This window comes from Ailuropoda melanoleuca, chromosome 10 (genome assembly GCF_002007445.2).
Source record: "Ailuropoda melanoleuca isolate Jingjing chromosome 10, ASM200744v2, whole genome shotgun sequence".
In the NCBI taxonomy this organism is placed as follows: domain Eukaryota; kingdom Metazoa; phylum Chordata; class Mammalia; order Carnivora; family Ursidae; genus Ailuropoda; species Ailuropoda melanoleuca.
In genome coordinates this window covers 37,586,606-37,611,428 of record NC_048227.1, presented here as the reverse complement: position 1 = coordinate 37,611,428, position 24,823 = coordinate 37,586,606, and the positions used below count along the sequence as shown (strand labels likewise).

Genomic DNA, 24,823 nt, shown 5'->3' with positions numbered 1-24,823 from the left:
TTGTGACTTTGTGGCCCAACTGCCAGTGGAACCTGGGCCTTTGACTCCGCCGGGCCTGCAAGGCCTCCCCAACTGCCCGTTTCTGGGAAGATCTCAGGGGTGCTGTTGAGCTGGCTGGCGTGGGTGGTGGCAGCTGGCCTGCAGGGTAGGGTCCGGAGAGCTGGGCTAGCCTGGGTGGGAGGGATGTGCAGGTGCTCGCGGGCCGGCTGGTGGGACAGCACTCAGACAGGGTGCCCCCAGGAGCCGGAACAGGGTGCACGCCGCAGGCGTGGGCTGTGCGGCGCCTCCAAGTTCCTCGCGGCCACGGTAAGAAAGCAAAGAGACAGGTGCGAGTTTCCAGTGTTTTATTTAACCCAACATGGGGACCGCGTGCTCGGTTCGACATGTCATCAACATGAACCGTGACGCCCCTGCTTTGCCACACCAGGTCTTCCAAGCCCGGCCTTGTGCTCCCCAGTTTGCATCAGGCCTGCGTGGACCCGTGCTCCCCACGTCTGATCACCCAGCTCCTCCCACCGAGGGCTGACCGGGGTCTCCCCAGGACAAGGCGACTGCTCTGAAGTCAGCCCCGGTCTGGGGACCACATTACACCCCTCGTGGCCCAGAGTGGCGTCCCGACCGAGACCAGCATATCCCACAGACGTGTGCTGGCCACAACTGCCCCCTCACTTGGGTTTCTGGGTTTCCTGCCTCCGTCCCCTCCCAGGACGATCAAGGCACCCCCATCCAGGAAGCCCCCTACTCAGCGGCCCCGCAAACCCCCGACAGCTGGACCGTGGCCTGTGCTGGGCAGGAACCAGGGAGCCGGTGCTGGTCATCAGGGTACGATTCCTTTATTTCTCTCTTCCAGAGCCCCCCCAACTCGTCACCCTGCATCCCCCAGACGGTTCCCACCAGGAATGGACTGGCTTTTCATGGCCCCACTCCCTTGAAAGGGGCCCAAACCAAGGAGAACTGCCCCCACGCCGCCACAATGGCAACTGTGCAGGCTTGTCTCAGGAGCAGGCCAGGGAATCACCTCCAGAAAAGGTCCCCTGGGGCCCCAGGGACACAGGACACCGGCGGGGAGGATGACAGCATCCTTGCTCCAGGCTCACTGGCCCATCCCAGAGCCCACCTGCCCCAGGACCAGTACCAGAGCTGCCCCAGAAGGTGGCCCTGGGCCAGCAGTCCTCGGAGGCCAGTGGAAACCCCCCTGCTTAGGAATGCCAGTCTCTCAGTGCACACGGGCAACAGCCGTCGGTCTGGACGTCAGGGTGATGGAAGTGTTCAGGACCACGATGGTTCTCAGCTCTCTCTCTGGCGAAGACCCCGGAGGACCACGTGGAAAGTCTGGGACACAGCTGGCTTCCTTCTAGAGCCAGCTGCCACGTCTGCTCCCCAAGGCCCTTGCCTCCAGGTACAGGCCTGTCACCTCAAGGCCGCAGACGGGAGTCGAAGGGACAAGGCTACGGGCCTCTGCGGCAGCTGTGCGCCCCCCAGGCCCCAGCAGGTGAAGCACAGACGGTGTGGTGCTCCTGGGCTGGCCCGCAGGGGAGCAGACAGCACGGGAGCAGCAGGGGGCCCCGCCTGGGGGGGGGTGGCTTGCTCGCTCTCGCACGCGCACGAACACACAGACACACACACACGTCCCGAGGACTGGGGGACACTGGATCCACTGCTTCCCCGGGGAGCGAGGTGGGGGCCCCAGGGAGGGGCCAGGGCCTCACGTCTGGGCCAGGGAGAGCTCCTCCAGGCCCCCCTTCCCGAGCCGGTACCTGGCCAGGTCCTTCCTGGTCACCAGTCCAACCACCTGTGGGAGCAGAGCTGGGTCAGGGGGGCAGGCAGCAGCCTCCTGCCGCTGTGGAAACCCTGCCCCAGGCCCTGGGGGGCGGCACCGTCTGGGGGAGCCCTGGAATTGGGCATGGGGCCAGTCTGGGTCCTGAAACTTGAGTCCCCAACAGGGGCTGACAGCAAGTCCACCCACCCCCGTCCCCCATGAGCAGGGCAGGCAGGAGATCCCGGCCACTTGCCTGGTTGCAGTTGTCGACCACCACCAAATGTCGAAGGCCCAGGGCCCGGAACAGCTTGAACACCCGCGGGAGGGACGCGTCCTGCAAAGGGGGCAGGGCCTCCTCTGAGCTGCTGGCTGGACCCACCCGGGAAGGACCACCGAGCCTGGGTCTGCTGGCAGCCCCCGCCCCTGCACATCGCTGTCCCTGGCGGCAGCCCGCGGCAGGCACCTGGGGCACGGTGTAGGGGGAGGGGTTCATGAACTCTGAGAGGTCCATGGTGCACTCGCGCTCGTCCTGCGACACGTGGATGGACTGGATGGGTGGGAAGCGCGGGTAGGCATCTCGGAAGTCCTTGAGCCTCAAACGCCGCCGCACCAGGCCCATGCTGGAGCGCTCCACGAACACCTGCGGGCGTTGTGCGTCAGACCCCGCGCCCCGCCGTCTCCCGCCCCCCCAGGCGCCTGGGAGCTACCTTGTGCTTCAGCAGGACGATCAGCTGGGAGCGCAGGATCAAGCCCTGAAGCCGCGCAGGCTGCGGACAGAGACCACCGTCTGCGGGGGGCCTGAGACTGAGACCCTTCCCGCCCCGGGGGCGCCCTGCCGCGACCCCAGACGTCTGCTGCGGGCATACCCCACTGTACGCCCCCTCCACGCGTGGACCCCAACTCTGGGCCCTGGCCCTGCTGCAGGTAGTCCGCCTGCACGGGCTCATCACCGCCCAGAGTCCGGGGGCGGCAGCGGGACGCGACCCGGAGCCAGGACGAGACAGCAAGAGGCCGTGGTGAGACACGCGCGCCACCACACCTGTCCAGACAGCTCCCGACACACGTCAGCGCCCCGACTCCCTGGCTGACGGTGCAGCATGGGATAGGAGCCTGAGACCCGTGGGCACCGGCAGTCCTGACCAGCAGTTGGAACCCCCCCAAAACTGCCTCCCGGCCGTGTGACTCAGGTCCTCTGCAGCCGGTGGAGGTGAGCTCGATGTGCGCGCACAGTTTCCAACCCACACGCTGCGCCCGAGGCCACGCACATGTGTGGGACGGTTGGTCCACTGCGCCCGGGGCCCTGGGTACCTGGGTGTCGCCAGCGAACTCCACCACGGGGAACCCGTTGTGATTGGACGCCGTGTTGCTGAGTATGTCCACGATGACGCCCACCTTCTCCCTCCTCCGCAGGCAGGTGACCGGCGTGCTCATCACCTCCCTGGGGAAGAGCGTCCGCTGTGGCCTTGCCGTAACCAACCACGTGACAGACGCCCTCTCTTCCCACCAAAGTTGAAGCTCAATGGGCAGGAAGCCACCCGATGCAGGAAACCCAAGGACAAGGAGCCAGGAGGCCAGCTGCCCGGACATCCGGACACCAGCACGCCCTCCGAAACCTCCCGGGGGGGTTGGCTGTCCCGCTGGCCCCACGCCGGCCATACCTGGCAGTGAGCGAGTGAGAGGTGACGGGGGCCTCCCAGTGCAGGAAGGGCACACTCTGCAGCTGGATGTGCATGTCGTACAGGCCCTGAGGAGGGGCAGCGGGTGACGCTGAGAGAGATGGAGGGCCCCTCCCGCTGCCTCTGCTGCAGACCTCCCAGCCCCAGTAACAGGCTCCCTGCTGGGGGCGTGGTGGGGGGCACACAGAGCAGGGGGCAGAGAAGGCAGGCAGGCCTCTTCCCACGAGCCGCACCTCGATGAAGATGTCCCCCACGATCTTGGCGGTCATCAGGACCAGCATAATGGGGAAGCCGTACGTCACGTTGCTGGTGGCCTCCATCATGATGACCGTCAGGCTGAGGGTCATCCTCACGATCCCACCTGCCCGGGGAGGTCAGGGGTAGGCTCCAGCCCCCACGGGCTGCTCCGCATGACCCCTCTCACCTCCCACTGTTTGTGCCGGCGCCCCCACCCATTTGTCCTGGTGTGTCTAGCCCTGTAGGCTGCAGAGCGGGGACAGCGGCCCTGCATGCCACCATGGAGTGGACTCACGCCCCCTCCTGACCTTGGGATGCCCTTGTGGTGGCCAGGACTCACCCAGCTGGGCAGCTGCTCCCATGAGGGCATATTTGCCAGGGTCTGCCCAGATCTGCGGGGATGATGGAGGATGTGTCAGAGGAGTGGCAGCCCCCTACGCAAGCCCACTGGGATACGTGACCCCCGGGGGCCCCTGGGCCCAGCAATGCCAGCCCTAGAAGAAAACCCTAAAATTCGCACGCCCGTGCACCCTGGTGTGCGGCAACAGCTACAACGGAAGTGTGGAAACACCCTGGGTGTGCCCCGCTTGGGAGGCTCTGAAGGACGTGTGCCATCCGCACACACCGCACAGACGGCAAGAAGTCCACGGGCCGAGGCGGGAGGAGGGACAGATGCACGCAGGGGAAGACGGCGGCGCCCCGTGTGTGCAGGGAGAGAACCCAGCACGGACAAGAACCAGCGACACGGTGCTCGGCAAGAGAGAAGCCACACAGGCCACACCACGAGCAACTCCGCTCCGGAAATGCCCCAAACAGGCAAATCCGCAGAGACAGAGGGTGGGCGAGCGGACCCGGCGGGCACAGATTTCCTAGGGAGAGGAGAGTGCTGTGTGCGACAGTAGACACACGACCCAGGTGATTCTCGCATACAAAGAACCCCTCAACTGCACGCTTCCACGGCGGGACGTCTGACGGTACGTGAATCACCTCTCAATTAAACAAGAAAAATCCAGAGCCACGGCTGGAAGAAACCTGACACAGGCACAGACAGAACCGGAAAAGGGAGCAGGTGGGAGGACAGTGCACCTTCCTTGGCTCCTCTCATGGTTTCAGAAATCTTATTTTAAAGACTCAAATAGGAAAGGAAATACAAAAAAGGGAAGCCTACCCCTCAGAGGCCGGGCACACGCGCCCGGTCATGCACTCTAGTAACACCTAGCACCTCTCCCGATGCGCGTCTCTGTCCAACATGTCTGCAGACGGCCGTGCTGATCGCGTGCTCAGGCCAACACCGGCAGCCAGACAAGCTTGAGGCCACGCCGAAGGCCAAGGGCTCTGACACACCTGCCCCCCTGCCCTGGGAGAAGCCCACGGAGAAGCCCACACTCACCGCGGCCCCCGTAAGGTAGGACAGGGAAATGCCGAAAAGCCGGCCCCAGGCAGCCCCAATGAGCAGGGACGGGATGAAGACACCGGCGGACACCGTCAGCCCGTAGGTCCAGCAGGCCAGGAAGAAGTAGACCAGGGTGAAGAGGCCGAGCGTCATGGGATTGTAGGAGCCTAGGGTAGAGGAGGCTGGCCAGGGCCTGCCAGGTGGATTCACCCAGAACACGGTCGCTCCGCCCCAGCCGCCAACCAGTCCGGGAGGCTGGTGTCCGTCCAACGGCCCAGCTCGGTGCCCTGTACCAAGGGCTCAGCCTCACCCCAGATTTAAACGTCCTGCTAGATTGCATGGACCCATCGCACGTGCACAGAGACACAAAGACTAGAAAAGTTCTCAGCGACCTTGCTCGTGACAAGGAGCAATCAGAGATGGCCTAAAGGATCCCGAACGGAAAAGGGAAAGTGATGTCAGAGAACCACCACACGGGGCCTTCCACGGACGCACAGAGTAGGCGCTCTCGTGGGCCTGTGTGCCGTGGGTGGAGGCGAGGCCGCTGCCCAGATCAGTGCCCACGGAAGGAGTGCTCTGAAAAGCAGTGGTCTGCACTCACAATCTGTTTTTTTAAATTAAAAATGTCTGTGGCTGGGGGCACCTGGCTGGCTCAGTGGGAGGAGCGTGCGACTCTTGACCTCGGGGTCATGAGTCTGAACTGCACGGTGGGGGTGGAGAGCACTTAAAAAGGAAACATGCATGGCCTGTGTCACCAGGCTGGAGAGTGCCCCGTGCAAGCAGCTCCCAGGAGGAAAATACCATGGGACACAGGAACGTTGTCACCGATGGAGAAAGCCCCAGCAGCTGCCCCCCAGGGGGGGAAGGGCCTGGTCCACCCCTGGGCCCCCACCCCCTGTGCGCACTGTGCCCGCCTCCGCAGCAAGGGTGGTGACCTCTGCTCTCGAGGCACAGCTGGCCAGAAGGGGACCCCCAGGCCCAGGGACTGTGGGTCAGTCTCAGAGTACCCCGGAGGGGCCAAGGCCCACGTGGGGACATGTGGCTGATGGCGCGGAGCTCAGGCACATACCTGGGGGGTCATGGAAGAGGCTGACCACGCTCTTCTCCGGGGTGTTGAAGAAAGCAGCGGCCATGGAGTTGTACTCGCCATCTGCACAGAAGAGCTGCAAGGTTGGAAGAGAGAACGGGCCGGTGGGGCAGACTGGTCCCGGCCTGCACGGCGCCAGGGGCCAACCACGTTGACAGCTGGGGCAGGTCGTGGCCTCATAGGAGGCAGGATGCAAGGAGCCAGGCCTGGGAACGGCGAGGGCTTCAGAGGCAGGTCCAGCATGCGGGGGCCAGTCCACAGGACACGCGGTCACTGGGGCACGTGGGGACTCCAGGGCTCAACAGCGTGGCTCTGGAGCCCAGGACCCACCCATGACACCGGTGTTCCCCCACCCTGGCCACCAGGCATCTGCTCTGCCTCTGTGGCTTTGCCGGTTCTGGACGTTTCGTATACAGAGCGTCACACGACACAGAGGCCTTTGTGTCTGGCTTCTGTCCACGGTGTTTCTGAGGTCCATCCACGTGGCAGCGTGTCAGGGCTTCGGCTCCTTCCACAGCCAAATAAACCCACTTGTGGACAAACTGCGTTCTGCTGATCAGTTTACCAGCTGGCGGGCACTTGGGCTGATCCCTGCAGGCCATGCCCGTGCTGCAGTGAGCATGTCTGTGAGGGTGTTGGGGCTTCTCGGGTCCACACTCACGAGCCCCCATTTCCGAAGTCCGCGTGTGGCCCCTGGCAGAGTGCCGTTCTGGGAGGACGATCGGGGAGACCCCGTCCAGTGTAACGTCCACTCTGCTGATGCCCGGCAGGCCCGCGAAACCCACCTGAGCCTGGAGTTCAGCTGTCGGCCACCCTCCAGCCCCGTCCTGCCTGATGGACCTGCCCACCGGGCCTGGGCCTCCTACCTGGAGAGGGTAGGACACGGAGCTCCCCTGCAGGGGCTGACAGTCTCGGGATGAGTAAATCAGCACGAAGGCGACCGTGGCTGTGACCGCAGCCACCAGCATGGCCTCAATCACCTGGAGGCAGGGCCGGTGGATGTACCTAGAGCAAATAGCAGGACGGACGGGGCCTCAGGATGGCTGGACACCCACGCAGCTGCCACGGCACCTGGAGTCCGTGTCTCAGGAGAGCCCATCGCAGGACACGACCGGGGGCGACACAGCGCACGCAATCACCAGGTCATCTGCTGGGCACTCGCCGACCGCGTTTTAAGTCCAGGCAAGGGAACAAGAAGGAAGAAGTGCTTCCTCAAGCCCAGGGCCCTCCCCGAAGGTTTCGAGAAACCCGAAAGCTCCGAGAGCTGCTCTTCTGACAGCAAGAGGGCCTCCGCAGGCCCGATGTCCCCTGGCCCAGGGCCTCCCAGGCCTCTAGCCACGCCCAGCCTCACGTGGCCCCCAGCCCTACGAACCACCACCAAAGAGGCCCATCGGCACGTGGCCCTCCATGCACCCCCACGGGCACAGAGCCCACAACACACCCATTTTCAAAGGCCCCGGGTCCACAAAACGGAGGCTTCTCACCTGATTCGAAACATTGTCAGCCAGTAATTCAAAGCATTGAACACGGCCCCAAGAATACCACCTGCGACCAGGAGGGGGCAGCGTGTAAGGGACCCGGGAGAAAGGCCAGGAGGACAGGGTCTGTGTGCTCTATGTCAGCACAGCCTGGCAGATGGACAGGTGGGTTTCTCAAAGGCCCTGCCTTCCTTCTGGGGAAAAAGGTTTTCCAGACTAGAAAGCACCATCCAGAGCTCATCTATTCCTTAGAGGAGCACGCCACCGAGGGCTTCTCCAGGGGTGGTAAAGTGCTGGTCTTCCAGCTGTGGGCTCCCTCCCGGGGGCACGTGCACAGGGCAGGACGTGGGAAGACAGCTGACTGGGTGTGGGGACCACGGCTCCCTCCAGCCACTTCAAAGCTGGGCCAGGCCTGGGGTCTGGTGGGCCCTGACCCCGCCACACACTCTGACCCCACTGGAAGTCGCCAGCTGCCACCTGGGGGGGGACAGGAAGCGTCCCTCCGTGGGATGGCCCTTACCCACCACGCCCATGGCGATGAAGATAGGAATCTCATGGATCGTGTACACCATCGTCTGCACAGAGAAGAGAACGAGCATCCTGTGAGAACATCGCCAGCCCCCTCTACTCCGACGTGAGCACGGACACGGCCCGCGGTCGGCCCGCACACGGGGCCTCCAGGATTCGCACGCACAACTGTGGGGGTCCTCAGGAGAGAAGCGTGGGTGTTCGAGCAGACCACACTCCCTGTAAGGCTTTCACCGGCTCCTGGCCCGGGTCTTCGTCCACCTGAAGGTGGGAATGGCCTGAACTTTTGCCAAATGGCAGTCAGGGGGGCACAAGCGAGGGGAGCCCCGGGAACACATCTCGTGACCCCGAGCGACCCGAGGGCTCCGCTGTTTCCACGTGTGCCGGCCCTAGGAGCGGGGTCTCAGTCCACAGCACCCACATGCCCCGTGGAAGCGACTGTGTGAGCACCCTGGGCCCGCCGTCTCCGCACCCCGTCCGACAGTCCGTAGACTGCCCAGGTGCCCCCGAGAGCACCCAGCGGGTATCAAGCGTCCTCACCTGCATGGGTGGGTCAGCTGAGCTTTCCTAAGTCACCTCCCAGCCCCTGGCACTTACAACCAGGAGCTCAATCCCGCAGCTAAGAGTGACTGTTTCCCGAGTCCACGTTCTCAGGATGAACCTTCAGTACGTGGAGAAAGAACCAGAAAGAACCAGAAAGAACGAGAAAGAACGAGGGAGCAAGTGTACTACCTCTGTGTCAAATCTTCCAAAATTGATGAGCCCTGGGCTGGAGAGGTCCCATATGTTTCCATGGTAAATGCTCAGGACAAAATTCAGGGTGAACGTGGAAATCATGGAAGCAAAGAACTGTGGGCAGAAGAGGAACACAAGTGCCATCAGAACTAAGGCTGGGAGGCTGGGGGTTTGGGGGGCTGGGGAAGGCAGGGGACCAGGAGGCTGCAGGGTTGGGAGGCTGGGGGGGGCCGGGGGGGTGCTAGGAGAGGACCCTCCCCGCCGGTCCCTCAGGAGGTGCTGGCCCCTCATGGCTGGCCAAGCGCGTTGTGGCCTTGTCTGGATGAGTGTCAAGGCCAAGCCAGTGACGGAGCCGAGGGACGAGGTGTACGGTGGGGTCTGGGGGGCCCGATGAGGAGGACAACAGGGTGCAAACACGGTTCATGGCTGACAGGGGGCGCACACACGGCAGGAGGAGAGCGAGCAGCTCAGGCTGAGTGACGGGCAGAGCCGGCCGTAGCAGCCCCACAGGGGCACAGCTCCCAGCACAGCGGACTGGAGACCCCAGGGGAGGGCACCACAGTGCGGGCCGAGAGCCAGGCACCCGCCCAGGCAACGGAGGCCAGGGGACAGCACGGCCTGAGCTCCACGAGGGAGTGGCCCTCTGAAGGCACTTACTATTCTCCACGTCAGGAACTGGTTCCAGAAGGAGGCGCCCTCCTCCAAGCTGAACAGGACCCCACCTGGAACGGCAAGCAGCCCAGCCCTGACGTGCCCCCGGGACACACAGGGGAGCCAGTGGCCCCTGCAGCCTCACACCCCACAACCCGGGGGCACCAAGACTGGCAGAGGCGGCCACCGGGCCTGTCGGGGGCATGCGCCCACACCCTCACCCCACACTCAGTCTGCAAACATCACGACCCCTCCTCCACACAGGAGGGACAATGGCTTCCCCCACGTGGGCTGCCCTCCTCACCCACGGGGGCTCCGAATGCAGCAGACACGCCGGCTGCGGCTCCCGCAGAGACAAAGTCCCGCTTCTCCGTGTCCCTGCGGAAGTACTCGAAGATCTGCAACGGGGACACATGGGGACACATGGGGACACATGGGGAGACGCAGAAGCCATCCTCCCCCAGGGTGCTTCCCTCAGAGCGCGGCAAGGTCGGCCAGCGCCACGGAGACAGGGCCCGAGGGAGAGGGACGGGGGTCACGGCGAGGTCTCTGGACGGTCCATCGACGTGGATTCACGAAGACCACAGAACAGACGCGGCAGCACACACTGAATGCGCCCTCACAGACCAACAGCCAAGAAAGAAGGCTCGTGACAATGACGACCCTTCCCAGACTGCGTGAGGACCCATCCGACACCTCAAAACCCCGCAGAAGACCAGACAAACGCCAAACAAACGAGGCACTGAAAACACGATCTTGACGTAAAAACAGAAGACTATTCCGTAAAAACCACGAGCATCTCTGAATTTCCACATAAAGTCAGTGTAACACCCGTCAGAATGCTGGTGGCTTTTGGGGGAAATGTGACAAATTGCTCTGAAACAGATCTTGAAAATGAAGTGTCTCTAATCTGCGTGTGAGCCGTTCCTGACCTCCCAGGCCCCACGTGCCTTTGGGACGACTGCGGGCGAGGCCGTGGTCCCGGCAGAGCTTCCTGGACATGCCGGGGTCGTCCACGTCAGGAAGAGGGCACTCACCTTGAAATCTCGCTTCAACGACGTTGACCTCCCCTGGGAGATCCCGGCGGCGATCACAGAGCCCGAGTGAATCATCGGCCCCTCCTGGAAGCACAGGACAGCCGCCCTCAGACAAGCATGGCCCCGAGAGAACAGACTGGCCTCGGGTCACAGGAAGCAAGCAGGCTCCATTACCTTTCCCACTGCCAGTCCACCCACCACGGACAGGATCACACCGGACACTTTGATCACGAGGGTCTAGAACACAAAGGAAGGTACGTCAAGTCTCTAAAGGCCACACACAGAGAACGTGTAGCAAAACTGTATCTGCAAAGCTATCCTGACTCCGCGCCCAGCTCCAAATCCACGAGACAAGGAAGGTGTGCAGGAGGGCCAGAGTATGGCGGGCATCCTCGGTGCTGGGCTTCTGGCCGATTCTTTCCTGCCTTGGCAAACCTTCCAGTTGCCTAACCCGGTAAGTCGTGTGTCCCAGAGAGCCGAAAGCAGCAGCCCCCGCTCCTGTGGACATGATCCGGGTGTATCTGCCACACCCACGCCCGCCAGGCTGGACCCTGCGGTGTGCGGCCAGGGCCGCCCTGCTCCCTCAGGCTGCCGCCACCGGGTCCCACAGCCCCGGTGCACAGCTGCAGGCCCCAGGAGCACCCCGCCCCGGAAGGGCGGAGAGAAGCCTCTGGCCGAGGCATGCTGACCCAACAGCTGGAAATGGCCTCGGAGGAACCACGCTCCTGACACTCCAATCTCTTCAGAACTGGGGCGTTTTCGAGAACGTTAAGCATGATGAGTATCGAGGACAACTATGAACACAGGAAAAGACTCGGGACAAGTGCACCGTCCACTCCAACAGAGCTGTTCTCACCTTGAGATCTTAACACCGCGCAGAGACCACAGACGCGTTAACGCAGCCTGTGGCCACAGTGGACGCCTCATTCAAGCACGTGTGTATCATTTACCACGCGTAAGAGAAAACGTCACCCCCTTCCGAAGAAAGTTTACGTGAAATGCATACACACGCACGTGGGCAGCCCACGGAGCGAGTCTGGCCAAGTCCCGGAGGTGTTGGAGCCAAAGCGGCATCTCCCAGCCCAGCGCCCCCTCCGGGCCTCACCTTGAGCCGGACCACATGGGGGATCTTTACCCCGTTGAGGAAGCACTTGATCTGTGGGATCCCGCTGCCAGCGGCGACCGGCTGGAAGGAGAGAGAGACGGGCACTGAGCCAGGCCGAGCAAGGGGGGTGCTACAGCCGCCACGGGCCCAGGCGGGCATGGCCACGCGGTGCCCAGGGCAGGGGACAGCTGCCCATGGAGGGGTTCCTGCTTTTCCCCATTCCAGAAGCAGTGATGATGGGGGGTAGTGGGGAGCAGGCCATGGGAAGGGTCGGGAATGGAGCGGAAAGTAGGCCCAGTGTCCCCAAGTGGGGGCGGGAGGGGCACCACACTGCACCACAGATGGAAGTTTCCGGATGCTACACCCGACAAGGGAGAAGCAAAGAAAGAGACAGACTACAGGGAGGGAGGCTTCTGGCAGAAGTCCTGGAAAGAAGGCGTGGTTCCTTCCACCTGGACCAGCCCTGATGCCCGCATACCCCGGGCACCCCCCGGGGTCCTCGCCGTGCAGGGCAGGAGTGGCGCCACGGGAACCGGGCGCCTTCTGCTTTGACTGCCCATTTAATGCCTATGCTGGAGGCCCCGCCAGTGTAGCCCCGAGGACCTCGCCAGTAGGAGCTTCAGGGTTCCCACCCACAGGAGACGCTGCTGGGACCTCCTGGCGGCTGTACCTCCACAAAGGCGACGATCGCAGAGCCCACTAGCACGAACGCGGAGTTCAGCGTGGCCCACAGCAGAAGGGAGAAGGAGAGCCCGCCCCTCTCCGTGAACTTGTCGATATCTGGCGCTCATCAAGGATGACCGGCAGCTTCACTCCTGGCCTGCCTGCTGCAGTCCTGCGGCCCGGCCTCCTGGGCCCAGAGCGCCCCCCACCCCGGCACGAGATGCAACCACGCAGCCACACCTCTCCCACCTGGATGGCAGACACGCCCGGCTCGGAGGCCTCGCACCACTGGCCGGCTCAGAGCTGCACAGCCACTCCTGGGCCCCGCGGGCTCTGCGGCGGAGCCCGTGCCCCTTCTGTGCCGGGGACTACGGACAAAGGATACTGTCCTTGACGACCTTGTACTTTAGACCGGCCACGTTCTCCACCACGATGTCGATGAAGCAGGCCACGAGGCCCGTGAGGATCCCGATCATCGCACAGATGACCCAGCGCTTCATCTCCACCGTCCGGAAGGCCTGCGGGGAGGGCAGCCGTCGGAAGTGGGCGCGGCGGGGAGGCCCCCGCTCACAGGCCACTCCAGGGACGGTGCGACCAGCTCCTGGGGTTCTGCCGGCCGCCACCACGAGCAACGGCATGCCGCGTGTGGGACCCTGCGCCCTGGGGAGGCAGCCTCTGGTCAACGTCTCAGAGGTGGTGGGCCTTCGCAACCACTCCACACTCCGTGGCCGACGATTCCGCGTGTCCTTCTCCATCACACCCACCTGACACACTCACTCCTGCCCCGCGTCCTGTATCGGCGTCTCTGGCTCCAGATTTAAAGGCTCGAGGACCACGGAGGGGGTGGGAGATGGCCGTGCCCAGAATGGGGAGCAGCACCAGGGCAGCTGGGGGAGGGCACGGTCTCGAGGACATGCCAGCCCAGACTTACCGTGTGGTTGATGCGCCTCTCCTCCTCCAGGAACAGCTGGTTCTCACTGTTGTCGTAGTCCAAGCTCTGCAGGACGGCACACACAACACACGGCTGACCCGGGTTCACGGCAGGCGGGGGGAGGGGGTCAGGGTGCAGAGGGAGAAGGCGCACCTCATACTTGAGGGACAGGAGCTTCTCGTTGTGTGGGATCTCCTTGGGGAGAGGGTGAGGGGGGTCCATCTCCTGCAGAAGTCAGAGGCAGAGACGCACACTTGACAACCAGCACGTTTAGGAGCAAACGCTAACGAGAAGCGGCGGGGGCACGTGTCCGTCTGTCCCACGAAGCCAGGAGTCTGGAAGTGCAGGCCCACGCCCCTCGGGAACCCCGACACAGCGTCCCGGACAAGATGCCAGCAGACGGGTCCCTTGGCACCACGGCCAGGTCAGGGTCATTCCAGCGACACATCCGAAAATCGAGAGACATCGTGTTCGTGGAACCATGGGAAATACGTCCCTGATCGCGTCCCAGGTGCTGGCACCCAGCTCTGAAATCCCGCGGCCTCTCTGGAGGGTGTTTTCTGTGTGCTCGGAGACAGGTGGGGCTGCCAACCAGGAGACCAAGGCTCACTGAGAGGGCAGAACTCTCTGCTCCGCACCCTGACCTGCAGCCTCTGCGGAGGGGGAGGGGCTGCAGACCGAGCCCAGCACCGACCACCAACCGTCTAATCCACCGCGCCTGTGGAACGGGGCCCCCCTGAAAACCCGAAGTGAAGGGGTTCGGGAGCCTCCGGCTACACGGAGGTGCCGGGAGGGGGAGGGGGCGCTCCGGGGCAGGGGGCAGGGCCTGGCAGCTCCGTGCTCCTTCCCCGCCCCCAAACCCCCACACCCCCCCGTGGGTGTGTTCCATCTGCCGTTCCCGAGTCATATCCTTGATGATGAACCAGTCACCATAAGTAAGGTGTTTCCCTGAGTTCTGTGAGCCGTTCCAGCAAACTACGGTGCTCGAGAAGGGGGTCATGAGAACCCTGACTTACGGCTGCTGACAGCCTGGGCGTCTGAGTGGCATCTGGAGTGGGGGCGGTCTCGTGGGACCGGGCCCTCAGCCGGGGGGGGGGGTCTGCGCTCATGCCGGGCAGATAGTGTCAGAACTGAGTTACACTGTGGGACACTGCAGAGAACTGGAGAAGTGCTTGCTGAGGAAAATCCACACATTTGGTGTTTGCAGTGTTGTTAGTAAAAACAGCTCAATGCCATTTCCACAGAATAAAGGATAAAATCCTCACGATCACCTCAACGGATTCAGGAAAAGGATCTAATAAAAATCCAACACTCCTTCATGACAAAAATACGTCACAAAGTAAGAACAGAAAGGAACCCCCTCAATCTCATCAGGGCGTCTAGGAAAACCCCACAGCGAGTGTCCCACTTGATGGTGAGACGGAAGCTTCTCCCCTAAGATCAGGAACAAGACAAGGACGCCCCACACGGTCCTGGAGGTCCTACCAGGGCAGGTAGACAAGAAGAGAGAACAGGCATCCAGAGCGGAAAGGAGGAAGTAAAACTCACTCTTTGCAGATGACACGGCCTCGCATACACAAAATCCCCACACACACTAAGAAGTTATTAAAATAACGCACTCAGCACGACGGAAGGCTACGGGACTGGCATGCGAAGATCAGAGGCTCCTCTACATACCTGCAAGGAGCAGCCGGAGATGAAATTAAGAAAACTTACGACAGCATCAAGACGAAAATGAAATTTATTCCTAACACACAGCAGAAGAAGTGTGAGATGTGTGCGCTAAAAAGCACCCAATACCGCTGAGAGGCACGGGAGATGTGAATAAATGGAAAGACCCTGTGGTTCCTGGGTCAGGAGACTAAGCGAGAAGCAGCAGCGAGCCCCAGACAGGCCCCGCGGGCATCCTTGAAGAAAGACATGCTGGTCCGAGAACCACACGGAAACGCAAGGGGTCTCGAGCAGCCAAAATGACCTTGAAAAAGGAGAACGGGCGCCTGGGTGGCTCCATCGGTGAAGCGTCTGCCTTCAGCTCAGGTCATGACCTCAGGGTCCTGGGATGGAGCCCCGCATCGGGCTCCCTGCTCAGCGGGAAGCCTGCTTCTCCCTCTGCTGCTCCCCTGCTCATGCTCTCTCTCAAAATAAATGAATAAATAACATCTTTAAAAAAGAAAAAGGAGAACAAACCTGGAGGACTCTCACTTCCTAGTTTCAAAACTCACCACAAAAGCTCTAGTCCTCCAGACGGCGTGGCCCCAGCACAAGGACAGATGTGGCGATGGGTGGAAGGCAAGCAGAGCCCCGAGAGAAACCCTCAAGTTTGCGGCCAACCGCTTTTGTAACACGGTGCCAAGACCACTCATTAGGAAAGACTGGTTTCCTGAGGAAGGGCCTGGGAAACTGGACGGCCACACACAAATGAGGCTGTACCCTTATCCTCCACCAGACACAAAGGAGTGAAAAATGGATCAAAGGTCTAAAATTACAGAGCTCTCAGAAGAAAATACAGAAAATCTTTCTGACCTTGGACTAGGCAGTGGATTCTTAGATATAACACTGAAAAAGAACGGTCAGCTGGAGTTCATCAAAATTTACAGCTTTTGCGGGGACTCCTGGGGGCTCCATCAGTTGAGCGTCCGACTCTTGATTTCAGCTCAGGTCATGGTCTCTGGGTCGTGGGATCAAGCCCCGTGTTGGGCTCTGCACTGGGTATGGAACCGCTTAAGACTCCCTCCCCTCTGCCCCTCCCCCAGCTCCTCACGCTCTAAAATAAATACATACATAAATAAAAGGTTCTGTGCTTCCAAGGAACCTGTCAGAAAGTGCGAAGACCACCCAAAGAGCGGAGGAAAGTTTTTGCAAATTTTGTACCAGATGAGCAATGCGCATCTGATATAAAAGGAATTCTTACGGGGCGCCTGGGTGGCACAGCGGTTAAGCGTCTGCCTTCGGCTCAGGGCGTGATCCCGGTGTTATGGGATCGAGCCCCACATCAGGCTCCTCCGCTATGAGCCTGCTTCTTCCTCTCCCACTCTCCCTGCTTGTGTTCCCTCTCTCACTGGCTGTCTCTCTCTCTGTCGAATAAATAAATAAAATCTTAAAAAAAAAAAATAAAATAAAATAAAATAAAAGGAATTCTTACAACCCAATGATAAAAACACAAACAACCCAATCACAGTGGCACAGGATCTGCACAGACATTGCTGCAAAGAAGACATACGCATGGCCACCAGCACAGGAACGATCAACTGGCCGTCAGCGGGCAAGAGAGGGTCGGTCAGAGCCACAAAATCCTGGGGAGGAAGTCACGTGCAAGGCTGGAGAGCAGGGCGGGCTCAGCAAACGCGCCCCAGCAGCTGCCAGACTGCCCGGCACGGGGCAGGAGAAGAGAACATCATACTGTCCCAGGTCCCAGACTCCAGAGATCCCTGTCCCCAGAGCCACCTCCAGCCCACTCGGGGCCCGTCTCCCACACACGGTGCCTACTCCCCTGGCCTTGCTTCCTGCACGTTCCCAGGACAGGTCGGTGCTCCCTGCTGGCGTGCACCGGCCCCATCTCCACTCACGTGGCTCAGCCGCAGGGGACTCAGACACTCGGAGCCGACCTCCCTGGTCGCCCAGCCTCTGGGGGCCCCATCGTCTTTTCATCATGTTGTCCCCGAGCTCTGCACGGACCGTCCGCACCTGTCCTCTGTCTCTGCATGGCCCTGCTTGCCGTCCGCCACCTTCTCGCTCAGCATTTATCGCCGGCGCTCTGCTCGACGGAGCCTCTGCAGGAGCCGCCCCGCCCTTCCTAGGGACTGGGGACGGGTAGGCGCTGAGAGCCGAAAGGATGGGAAAGGGTCTACTACTCACTGGGTCGAGCAGCTCATCGTCCAGTTCCACATTGCTCATCTGTCCAATCCGGAAAAATGCTGAACGTGGTGACTAGAAGCACAAGAGAAATCACAGGGTGCTCAGTCACAGGTCGTGGCTGGTGCTGGACCCCAGAGAAGTCCAGGCTCTGCGCGAGTCCAGGCCTTCTTTACCCCAGAGGCCCTGCCCCCTCTTCGCCTAAGGCACAGATGAGACTGCAGACACCCGACTGCCCCAGGGGCCAAGGGCTGCAGGGCTCCCCCGCCCCCCCACTTCCTATGTCCCCTCATCATGAGACTGAGGGGCTCTGACAGGCGGGGAGCTGCGCCCAGCCTCCAGGCAGGCCCTCCAGACACACGGCTACACCCCCGTCAGCCACAGAGGACAGGCAAGCAGGCACGCGACTGCTCTCACGTGCAGCGCACGGCCACGGCGAGGCCTAGGAGGCAGAACACGGGTGCCCACCACGTTTGCATTTCAGAGAAACACGTTTCAGGGTAAGTATGTCCCAGACGCTGTGTGGAAACAGGACTCGTGGTTTCTCGAAAGTGAAGGTGTACCTGGGCGCCCTGCCGTTTATCCGGCGGCCCTGCACGCGGTGAAAACCTGCCGCAGGGACGCGAACAAATTATATAATCGTCCCCCTTCTCCACAGCTTCAGGCGCGTGTGGTCAGCAGGAAGCAGATGACCGTCCTCCTGCCGTGGTCAGAAGGTCAGCAGTCCCCTCGTGCTGCATCACAAGGGGCTGCTCTCACTTCAAGCCATCACGGGGGCATTTACCGCCTCACACCCCCACAGGAGCCCTGAGTGCAGCACTTTTATGTCAATCTATTGTTACAACTGTTCTAGTTGCTACTAGTTATCGCCCTAACCTGTCCCCGTGCTTACCCTACAAACTCAGCCAGAGCCAGGCGCCTGCAGCGAACACAGTCCGGGCACGCTCAGGAGCCCCGGCCAGCGCCGCACACGCTCGCCCCACAACGGGGGGCTTCTGAGCAGCGCGTTCCCAAGAGGCTCAGCGTGCTCCCTCCTCTCCACAGGCACGCACTGAGCCCAGCACAGGGCTCGAGGAGAAAAACACCTGTTTCTCTTGAAAAACACTGACAATGCCCCCAAACTGCCAAATGCAATGAGACAGGCAGGCTGGGGCTCCCTGGCTCCCAGCCTCGGGCAGGAGGACTAGCCCCGCTGGCCACCGTGCCGGCCCAGCAAGGAGTCCCAGTTCTCAAGCCAATTGCAGCCAAGAGGGACCCGGACCTGGCTGCAGCCTCTGCTCCACAGACAGGACACACATAGCAGGAGGGGTTCTGGGCCACCACCCGGCCACAGCAACACCAAATGCATGTCCTTGGGGATGTGTCCGTACACACAGACCGGCCAGGCAGATGGGGCGCAAAGATAGACAAACCCAGCTGAACAAGGCCAGGTGGTGCTGAAAGCGTGAGAAGCAGAGGGGAACGCAATCTGCCCTTCGACCTGGCAGATGGAGCCACAGAGAAAGGCCGTCTGGCCAGTTCTATCTCACCCAACAGTGAGAAAGAACCTTGGTTACACCGGGCAGTCATCCCTCCACAAGGGCGCTCAGAGTCAGGGCCATCACACATCTCCTCGGGCATCTGCAGCTTCCAAGAGCCCGGCTGCAGCCTCGGGAGGTGTGACAAGAACGGTCCTGTCACGGGGGCCTGGGGGGCTCAGTCGGTGAAGCGTCTGCCTTCAGCTCAGGTCATGACCCCGGGGTCCTGCTCAGCAGGGAGCCTGGTTCTCTCTCTGCCCCTGCTCGCTCTGTCTCAAATAAACAAAATCAGAAAAGAAGAAAGAAAGGAAAGAAAGGAAAGAAAGAGAAAGAAAAAGAAAGAAAAGAAAGAAAGAAAGAAAGATCGATGCAGTTGGCACAGACTCACTCGCTCAGGTGACACAGGTCCTCGGCGCCAGACCAGAGGACACCAGCTGGGCAGGGCGGCCTGCACCCCAAGAGCCATGCCTAGACTGGGAAGTGGCGGCCCCTCCCTTCCCTCACTTCTCTTTTCTGGGCTTTAAGTGCATCTTCCAGGAAACATCCCTTGGAGTTCAGTGATTTACTTGATGCTGTGTCTGTTTCTTTCTCTTGAACAAAGGTTAGATCCCATCCCGGCTCCTCAAACTACCGACACGCACAAGAGCCTAGATGAAATCTCTGGGGCGTGATGCTCAGTAAAAGCAGCCAATCCTGGAGATGACACATGGAGCAGCCGGGCTGACCTGCACTCAAAACGTCGGGCCATGGGGCGCCTGGGTGGCGCAGTCGTTAGGCGTCTGCCTTCGGCTCAGGGCGTGATCCTGGCGATCTGGGATCGAGTCCCACATCAGGCTCTTCCGCTGTGAGCCTGCTTCTTCCTCTCCCACTCCCCCTGCTTGTGTTCCCTCTCTCGCTGGCTGTCTATCTCTGTCTAATAAATAAATAAAATCTTTAAAAAAAAAAAAAAAACGTCGGGCCGAGGGAATGAGAACGGGTCGGGGTGCAGGAGGGGTGCCCACAGAGGCAGGACGAGAGCGCTCCGTGCTGAAGTGTGTACTTTGCATGCTGACTGCGGTGGCACTTACACAGACACGGGACTTAAGGGCAGAGAAGCACACAGGTGCCCATGTCGATGTCCTGGTGTCAGCTTGGTGCTATCGTTCTGTGGGACAGAAGCCATGGAGGTACCTGGGGGAAGGCCCGCGGGCCCTCTTTGTGAGGCCTTGTCAACTTCCTGTAAACCCACACTTATTTGTAAACATTTTAAAAATGCACACATAAAGGGGATGGCCACATCACACTGAGAAACTTCTGTGCGTCACGGGAGACAAGAGAGAAAAGGCAGCCTGCACGACGGACAGCGTATCACAAATCGCATGTCTGAAAAGAGTTAACATCCACAACACGTCAAGAACTCCTAGAAGACGACAATAAAAACAGCGTGTTTTAAAAAAGTGGGCAGAGGACCTGAAGACACGTCTCCAACAGCGACACACGCATGGCCAACGAGCACGTGAAAACACGCTCAACACCACCGCCAAACCAGAGCAGCGCGTGCCGGGGAGGATGTGGGAAGCTGGCGCCCCGCACGCTGGGGTGCGGGTGCACGACGGTGCAGCGGCTACGGAAAGCAGTGTGGTGCTTCCTTGGAAAATTAAACACAGGATGACCATGTGCCCCAGCAATCTGACCCCTGGTGTGTCTTGAAAAGAGCTGGAAGCAGGAACCCATGAGACGCTTGCACACCATGCCCACAGCAGCATGAGTCACATCAGCCGAGGGGTGGAAGCAACCCCAGTGTCCCTTGACAGATGAATGGCTAAACCACTGCCACACAAGGCAACACAAGGTCGCCTGGCCTTCAAAAGGAAGGAAATTCTGCAACCGGCTCCAACACGGACGAGCCTCAGAGCGTTATGCTAAAAGAAAGCAGCCGGTCACAAAAAGACAAACACCGTATGATCCCACTCACAGCACAGGAGGAGGCTTCTAGAACAGTCAGGTTTATGGAGACAGCAGAAGGGTGGGCACTAAGGGCTAGGGAGGGGCTGGGGCTCAGTGTCTCACGGGGACAGTTTCAGTTGTGCAAGACGGACTGGTCCCTGGGTGGGTGGCGGGGCAGTTACACAACAATGTGAATGCCTCTAATTCCGATGAACCGTATGTTTGAAACTGGTCAAGGTGGTAAGTTTTCACTCACAGTCAAACCAACTGTAAAAACAATGCGAAGACCGTTTGCTGTCCTGTCGGGCTGTTGTGTATTCTAGCAGCCGTGGAGGACAGAGGGCTCCAGCAGCCAGAAACTTCAGGCCAAGCATGCAGATGCCCGTAAACAAGATAAGCGCAAGGCCAGGTGGACGAGGAGGCCTACAGGCTGAACCCCAATGAGGAGAAGGACTGAGCTGTGCAGCGGGGGGGCTCCCGGGACACTCTGTGTAGGCCTGGGCCCAGTCCTGTCCCTCAGCTCTCAAGTCTACGCCCCTGCTGCAGGCGGGACTGACCCTGCACAGGTGATACTGACGGCAGGAGAGACGCAGGTGTGGGGAACCCTCGGGGATGGCACTGCAGCAGCCAGCCTGAAGCCTACAAAGTGAGGCTGTGGGTGGGCAGACAGGGCGGGGGGAGGACCGGTCAAGGACGCGGAGGCAGAGGGGAGGCAGAGGAACTTCCAGGAGGAGCTGAGCCCTAAGAGCCACCTAGGAGAAAGATGCGGTGCTCACTTACTGTAGAGCAGAACTCAAAGGGCCAGTGAGGACGAGAGATGGCCCGCCCCTGAGCACCCTTGCCCCTGCCCCCGGCGCTCTCAGGCTGCGGTCTGCGGCTCCAGTCGTGAGGGCAGGACACAGAGGTAACCCAGTTCCCAGAGAAGCAAGATCCCGAGAACTGAGTCTAAACACTAACCTGAGAGTCCTACCCCCGCCCCCAGCCCCAAGGTGTCTCAGGTGGAGCTTCCCAAAGCCAAGGTCCCTGGAAATGTCCTGCATTTACAAACACTGCAAATACCGCCCCCCCACCTCTGGAGCATCTGTTTCTGCCTCAGAGTTCCCTGTGTGAGTTCTCGAAATGCTCTGCTTCCCACTGCCCACACACATGACCATGACTTGCCGGCTGACCTCACCCTCTCCTTGTCCCAGGAGCAGAAGGGCAGGGACTCGTGGGTAACTCACCAGCACCCCACACTCCCGCACGATGGGCCCGGGGCCTGACAGAGGGAACCGTAACCCACAGGTGGCTCTGAACAGCCTGCTCCCGGGCAGATGGAGGCTGAGCTCGGATCAGTCATCAGCCCACCCTGCCCAGGATAGCAGGCTGCACCTGCTCCTCGCGGGGCACTGAGCAGCCCGGCAGGGCGGCCGCATGGCACATGCTGCCCAGAGCGGCTACTTCAGGAGCTTGGCAGGCTCCGCTCATGCCCACAGCACCACCATCCACCTAGGGACACCATGCAACAAACCCCGAAGCGCTGGGAGCTGGCCAAGACAAGCTCCCACGTCTGATTCACTAGAACGTTCCTGAAGGGTGGTTGTTGGTCTAGGCTGTCATTTTGGTTCAAATGGACTGACAGCAGCTTATAGGTCACCGTTGGCTGCAGAATTAGGGTGCCCTTCCCTCCCCCGGAGCCTAATGCTGAACTTCGCCTGTGGGCCCAGGGCAGACCTTCCCCACCAGAAAGCCAGCATCACGGAATCCTGTCAGCTGCCAGCGGAGTCGCCCCATGAACGACAACCCAAAGACAGACACTTTCGTGCTGCCGTTTCTGATACTAATCCACTGAGAGTGGCTACCGTCCACCAGCTGGGACAGGCCCTGCTCAGGGCAGCACACACATTCATCTTTCTGCAGGGGAGGACTCTGAGGCAAAAGAGGCCACGGGGCTTGTCTCCTGGGGTGCGGAGCAGTGTCCCCCTTGCCACCGGTCCGCACAAGGCGGGCTTCAATCCCTTAGGACTGAAATCTCCAGCTTCCCGAAGGACTCTCCCTGAGCTAAAGCCTAATTCAAAGCCAGCAGCTGTCCCCTACAGGTCTGACCCGCCTGTCTCCCACTCCCATCTACCTTCCAAATTCACAGGGGATCCCAAACACACACTTCAGCCTTTCCCACCTATCGGCCTGCCTGAGGGTCTTGCACTCCTCGAGACTGAACCCAAATGGGACTCTCCTGCCCTTGGGACCCCTCACACAGTCTTCACAGAGCACCGGGCGCATTTCTCCATGAGCCTGCAGCCGGTAGGAAGGAAGCTGCTTCTGCATGTGTGTTTCAGGCAAACTGCATGCAGCCGGGCACACAGTAGGTGCATAATTAGTTTTTAATTGTTTAAGAAAAGTTATCAGGTGTTACTAAACACAAACAGATTTTGCAAACTTTTTTTTTAATGGCAATATTTTAAGAGTTGAAAAGGCTCTTCTTAAAGCCAACTCCTGTGCCTACTTGCAAAGAGAAGTGGGAAACGCACATTCAGTCCTGAGATAAACCCAAATTCCACTTCGTTTCCAGTCTCTTTACCTGTCGACCCTTAAAGCCAGTTTCACAATTCCATTTTGTCGACCCCAGGTTACTGTCTTTCAAAGGGAAAAAAAAAATGTTCCAAGAAGAAAATAACAAAGCACCCTCAAGGCCCCTCTCCAAATTAGCCATTTCAGATCACTTCTCACGTAGACACAGCATTTCAGCATAAGATTTCACTCAAAGAGCAGACCTGCACCTTCACTCTCTGATGCATGTCCAAGGGACTGGGGGAACCTGGAGATAAGTCCGACAGAATACCCTGCCGCTTGGGTCGTTCCTAATTTCTAAAGACTGTTCTAACGTTTAAAGGACAGATACAGACTAAGAAAAGAACGTTACCAAAAATAGAATAAGACCAACGAATAAAAACAGCTCATTAACTCAAAATGAACACAACACATACGTGCGTTCAAAGACGCAAACCGCATCGCTAGGTGAACACACTGCAACCACTCGGACTTGTTGCTTAAAGCGTCTGTCTGCACGCTCTAATTCCGTTTAATTGGTAAGGAAGACTGGGTGCAAACACTTGTCATGCCTCAGATCGCCCTGCACTGATCCCCGCAGAGAAGGGTGGCCCACACGGCAAGAGAAAACTCGGCAGCCGGAAGCTCGTGCAGGCTCAGAACACAGAGTCACGGTGAGCTCGGCCTGCTCCTCGAACCCCACCAGTCACCCGGCCCAGAGCTTCCTCCCAAGACTCCAGAACCCCAGGGTCCAGGTTCCGAGGCCAGCGCTGCCATTTGCCAAAGACGACCCCGGGCATGTTCCCACACCCGTCCGCGGCTCGATTCCCTCCTCTTCACCGAGGGGGACGATCGGACCACCGAAGCGCCGGTCAGCAGCGGCCGGGCACAGGGCCACCGGCGACGGAGCGAACTCCCGCCCGCCAGAGCCGCTGACCCCCGGGTGGGACCGGCGGGGNGTGCTCTCGCCGGCCGGCGCCCCGGGCCGCGCCGTCCTCCGCAGCAGCGGCGCTGCCTCGTCGTCGTCTGCGTCGCGGCCGGACCACGACACCTTCTTGGACACGTTGGCCATGGCCCCCGGCAGACCGACCGGCCCGGGAAGCTCGGCCGCCCGGTGTTTGTTCTCGTGACCCGCGCCGCGGCCACGTGACCCGCGAGGCCAGCCCACGTGACGCACAACGGCGGCCGCGCAGGGTCGTGCGCGCGGGGGCCTTCTGGGAGTTGTAGTCCTGCGCCCGGCGCCGTCTGGGGCGGAGGGGGCTCCGTGGCCGCTTGGGTGACCAGAGGGGACCCGGTCCCAGAAAACGGATCGCGGCAGGAACGGAGAGGGGAGCCGGGGTCCGCGCGGACGGGACAGGAGGAAGCGGGAGGAGGGGGGGCAGACAGCCCCTCCTGGAGCCGGTGGAGGCCGAACAACCGGCGCGGGAGGAAGGGCGGGCGGATGCCTGGCCGCCTGGGCGCCTGGCAGCCGCCAGAGGCATGACCGGTCGCAGCCGCGTGCTCCGCCGTCGGGGCAGGTCTGCGCGCGGGCCCGTGCGCGGCCTCCGTATCTCCCTGCAGTTTACCGATAATGAGGAAGGGGAAGAAATCTTATAAGTCCGGCGGATGCCCCCTGAGCCCAGGACAGGCTGAGCACCGCCCGGGCCCCCCGGGGCTTGTGCCGAGGAGGACACACGGCTCCTGGGGCGTTGCCGCAGGAGCTGCTCGGCTGAGTGCCCT

At 60.8% G+C, this 24,823-nt stretch overlaps 1 protein-coding gene across 2 annotated transcripts; it reads right to left on the bottom strand.

Moving 5' to 3' along the window:
- Positions 1-327: 327 nt before the first annotated feature.
- CLCN7 (chloride voltage-gated channel 7) lies at positions 328-24,251 on the bottom strand. 2 transcript variants are annotated; one of them, XM_034670664.1, is made up of 27 exons: positions 24,059-24,251; positions 23,808-23,838; positions 21,733-21,739; positions 17,136-17,207; positions 13,434-13,505; positions 13,281-13,346; positions 12,735-12,867; positions 12,357-12,466; positions 11,687-11,767; positions 10,756-10,818; positions 10,582-10,665; positions 9,849-9,942; positions 9,551-9,615; positions 8,891-9,007; positions 8,151-8,205; positions 7,637-7,697; positions 7,019-7,157; positions 6,135-6,228; positions 5,063-5,232; positions 4,013-4,064; positions 3,669-3,796; positions 3,418-3,503; positions 3,068-3,197; positions 2,467-2,526; positions 2,223-2,399; positions 2,013-2,093; positions 328-1,792 (listed from the first exon to the last, which is right to left on the bottom strand). In XM_034670664.1, exons 1-27 carry the CDS (start codon positions 24,174-24,176, stop codon positions 1,706-1,708), a joined length of 2,433 nt encoding a protein of 810 aa, XP_034526555.1. In that variant the 5' UTR covers positions 24,177-24,251; the 3' UTR covers positions 328-1,705. The 2 variants fall into 2 exon arrangements, with proteins under 2 accessions (XP_034526555.1, XP_034526554.1); XM_034670663.1 differs by lacking the exons at positions 17,136-17,207; positions 21,733-21,739; positions 23,808-23,838; positions 24,059-24,251 and adding an exon at positions 15,256-15,309.
- Between the last annotated feature and the right edge of the window lie 572 nt (positions 24,252-24,823).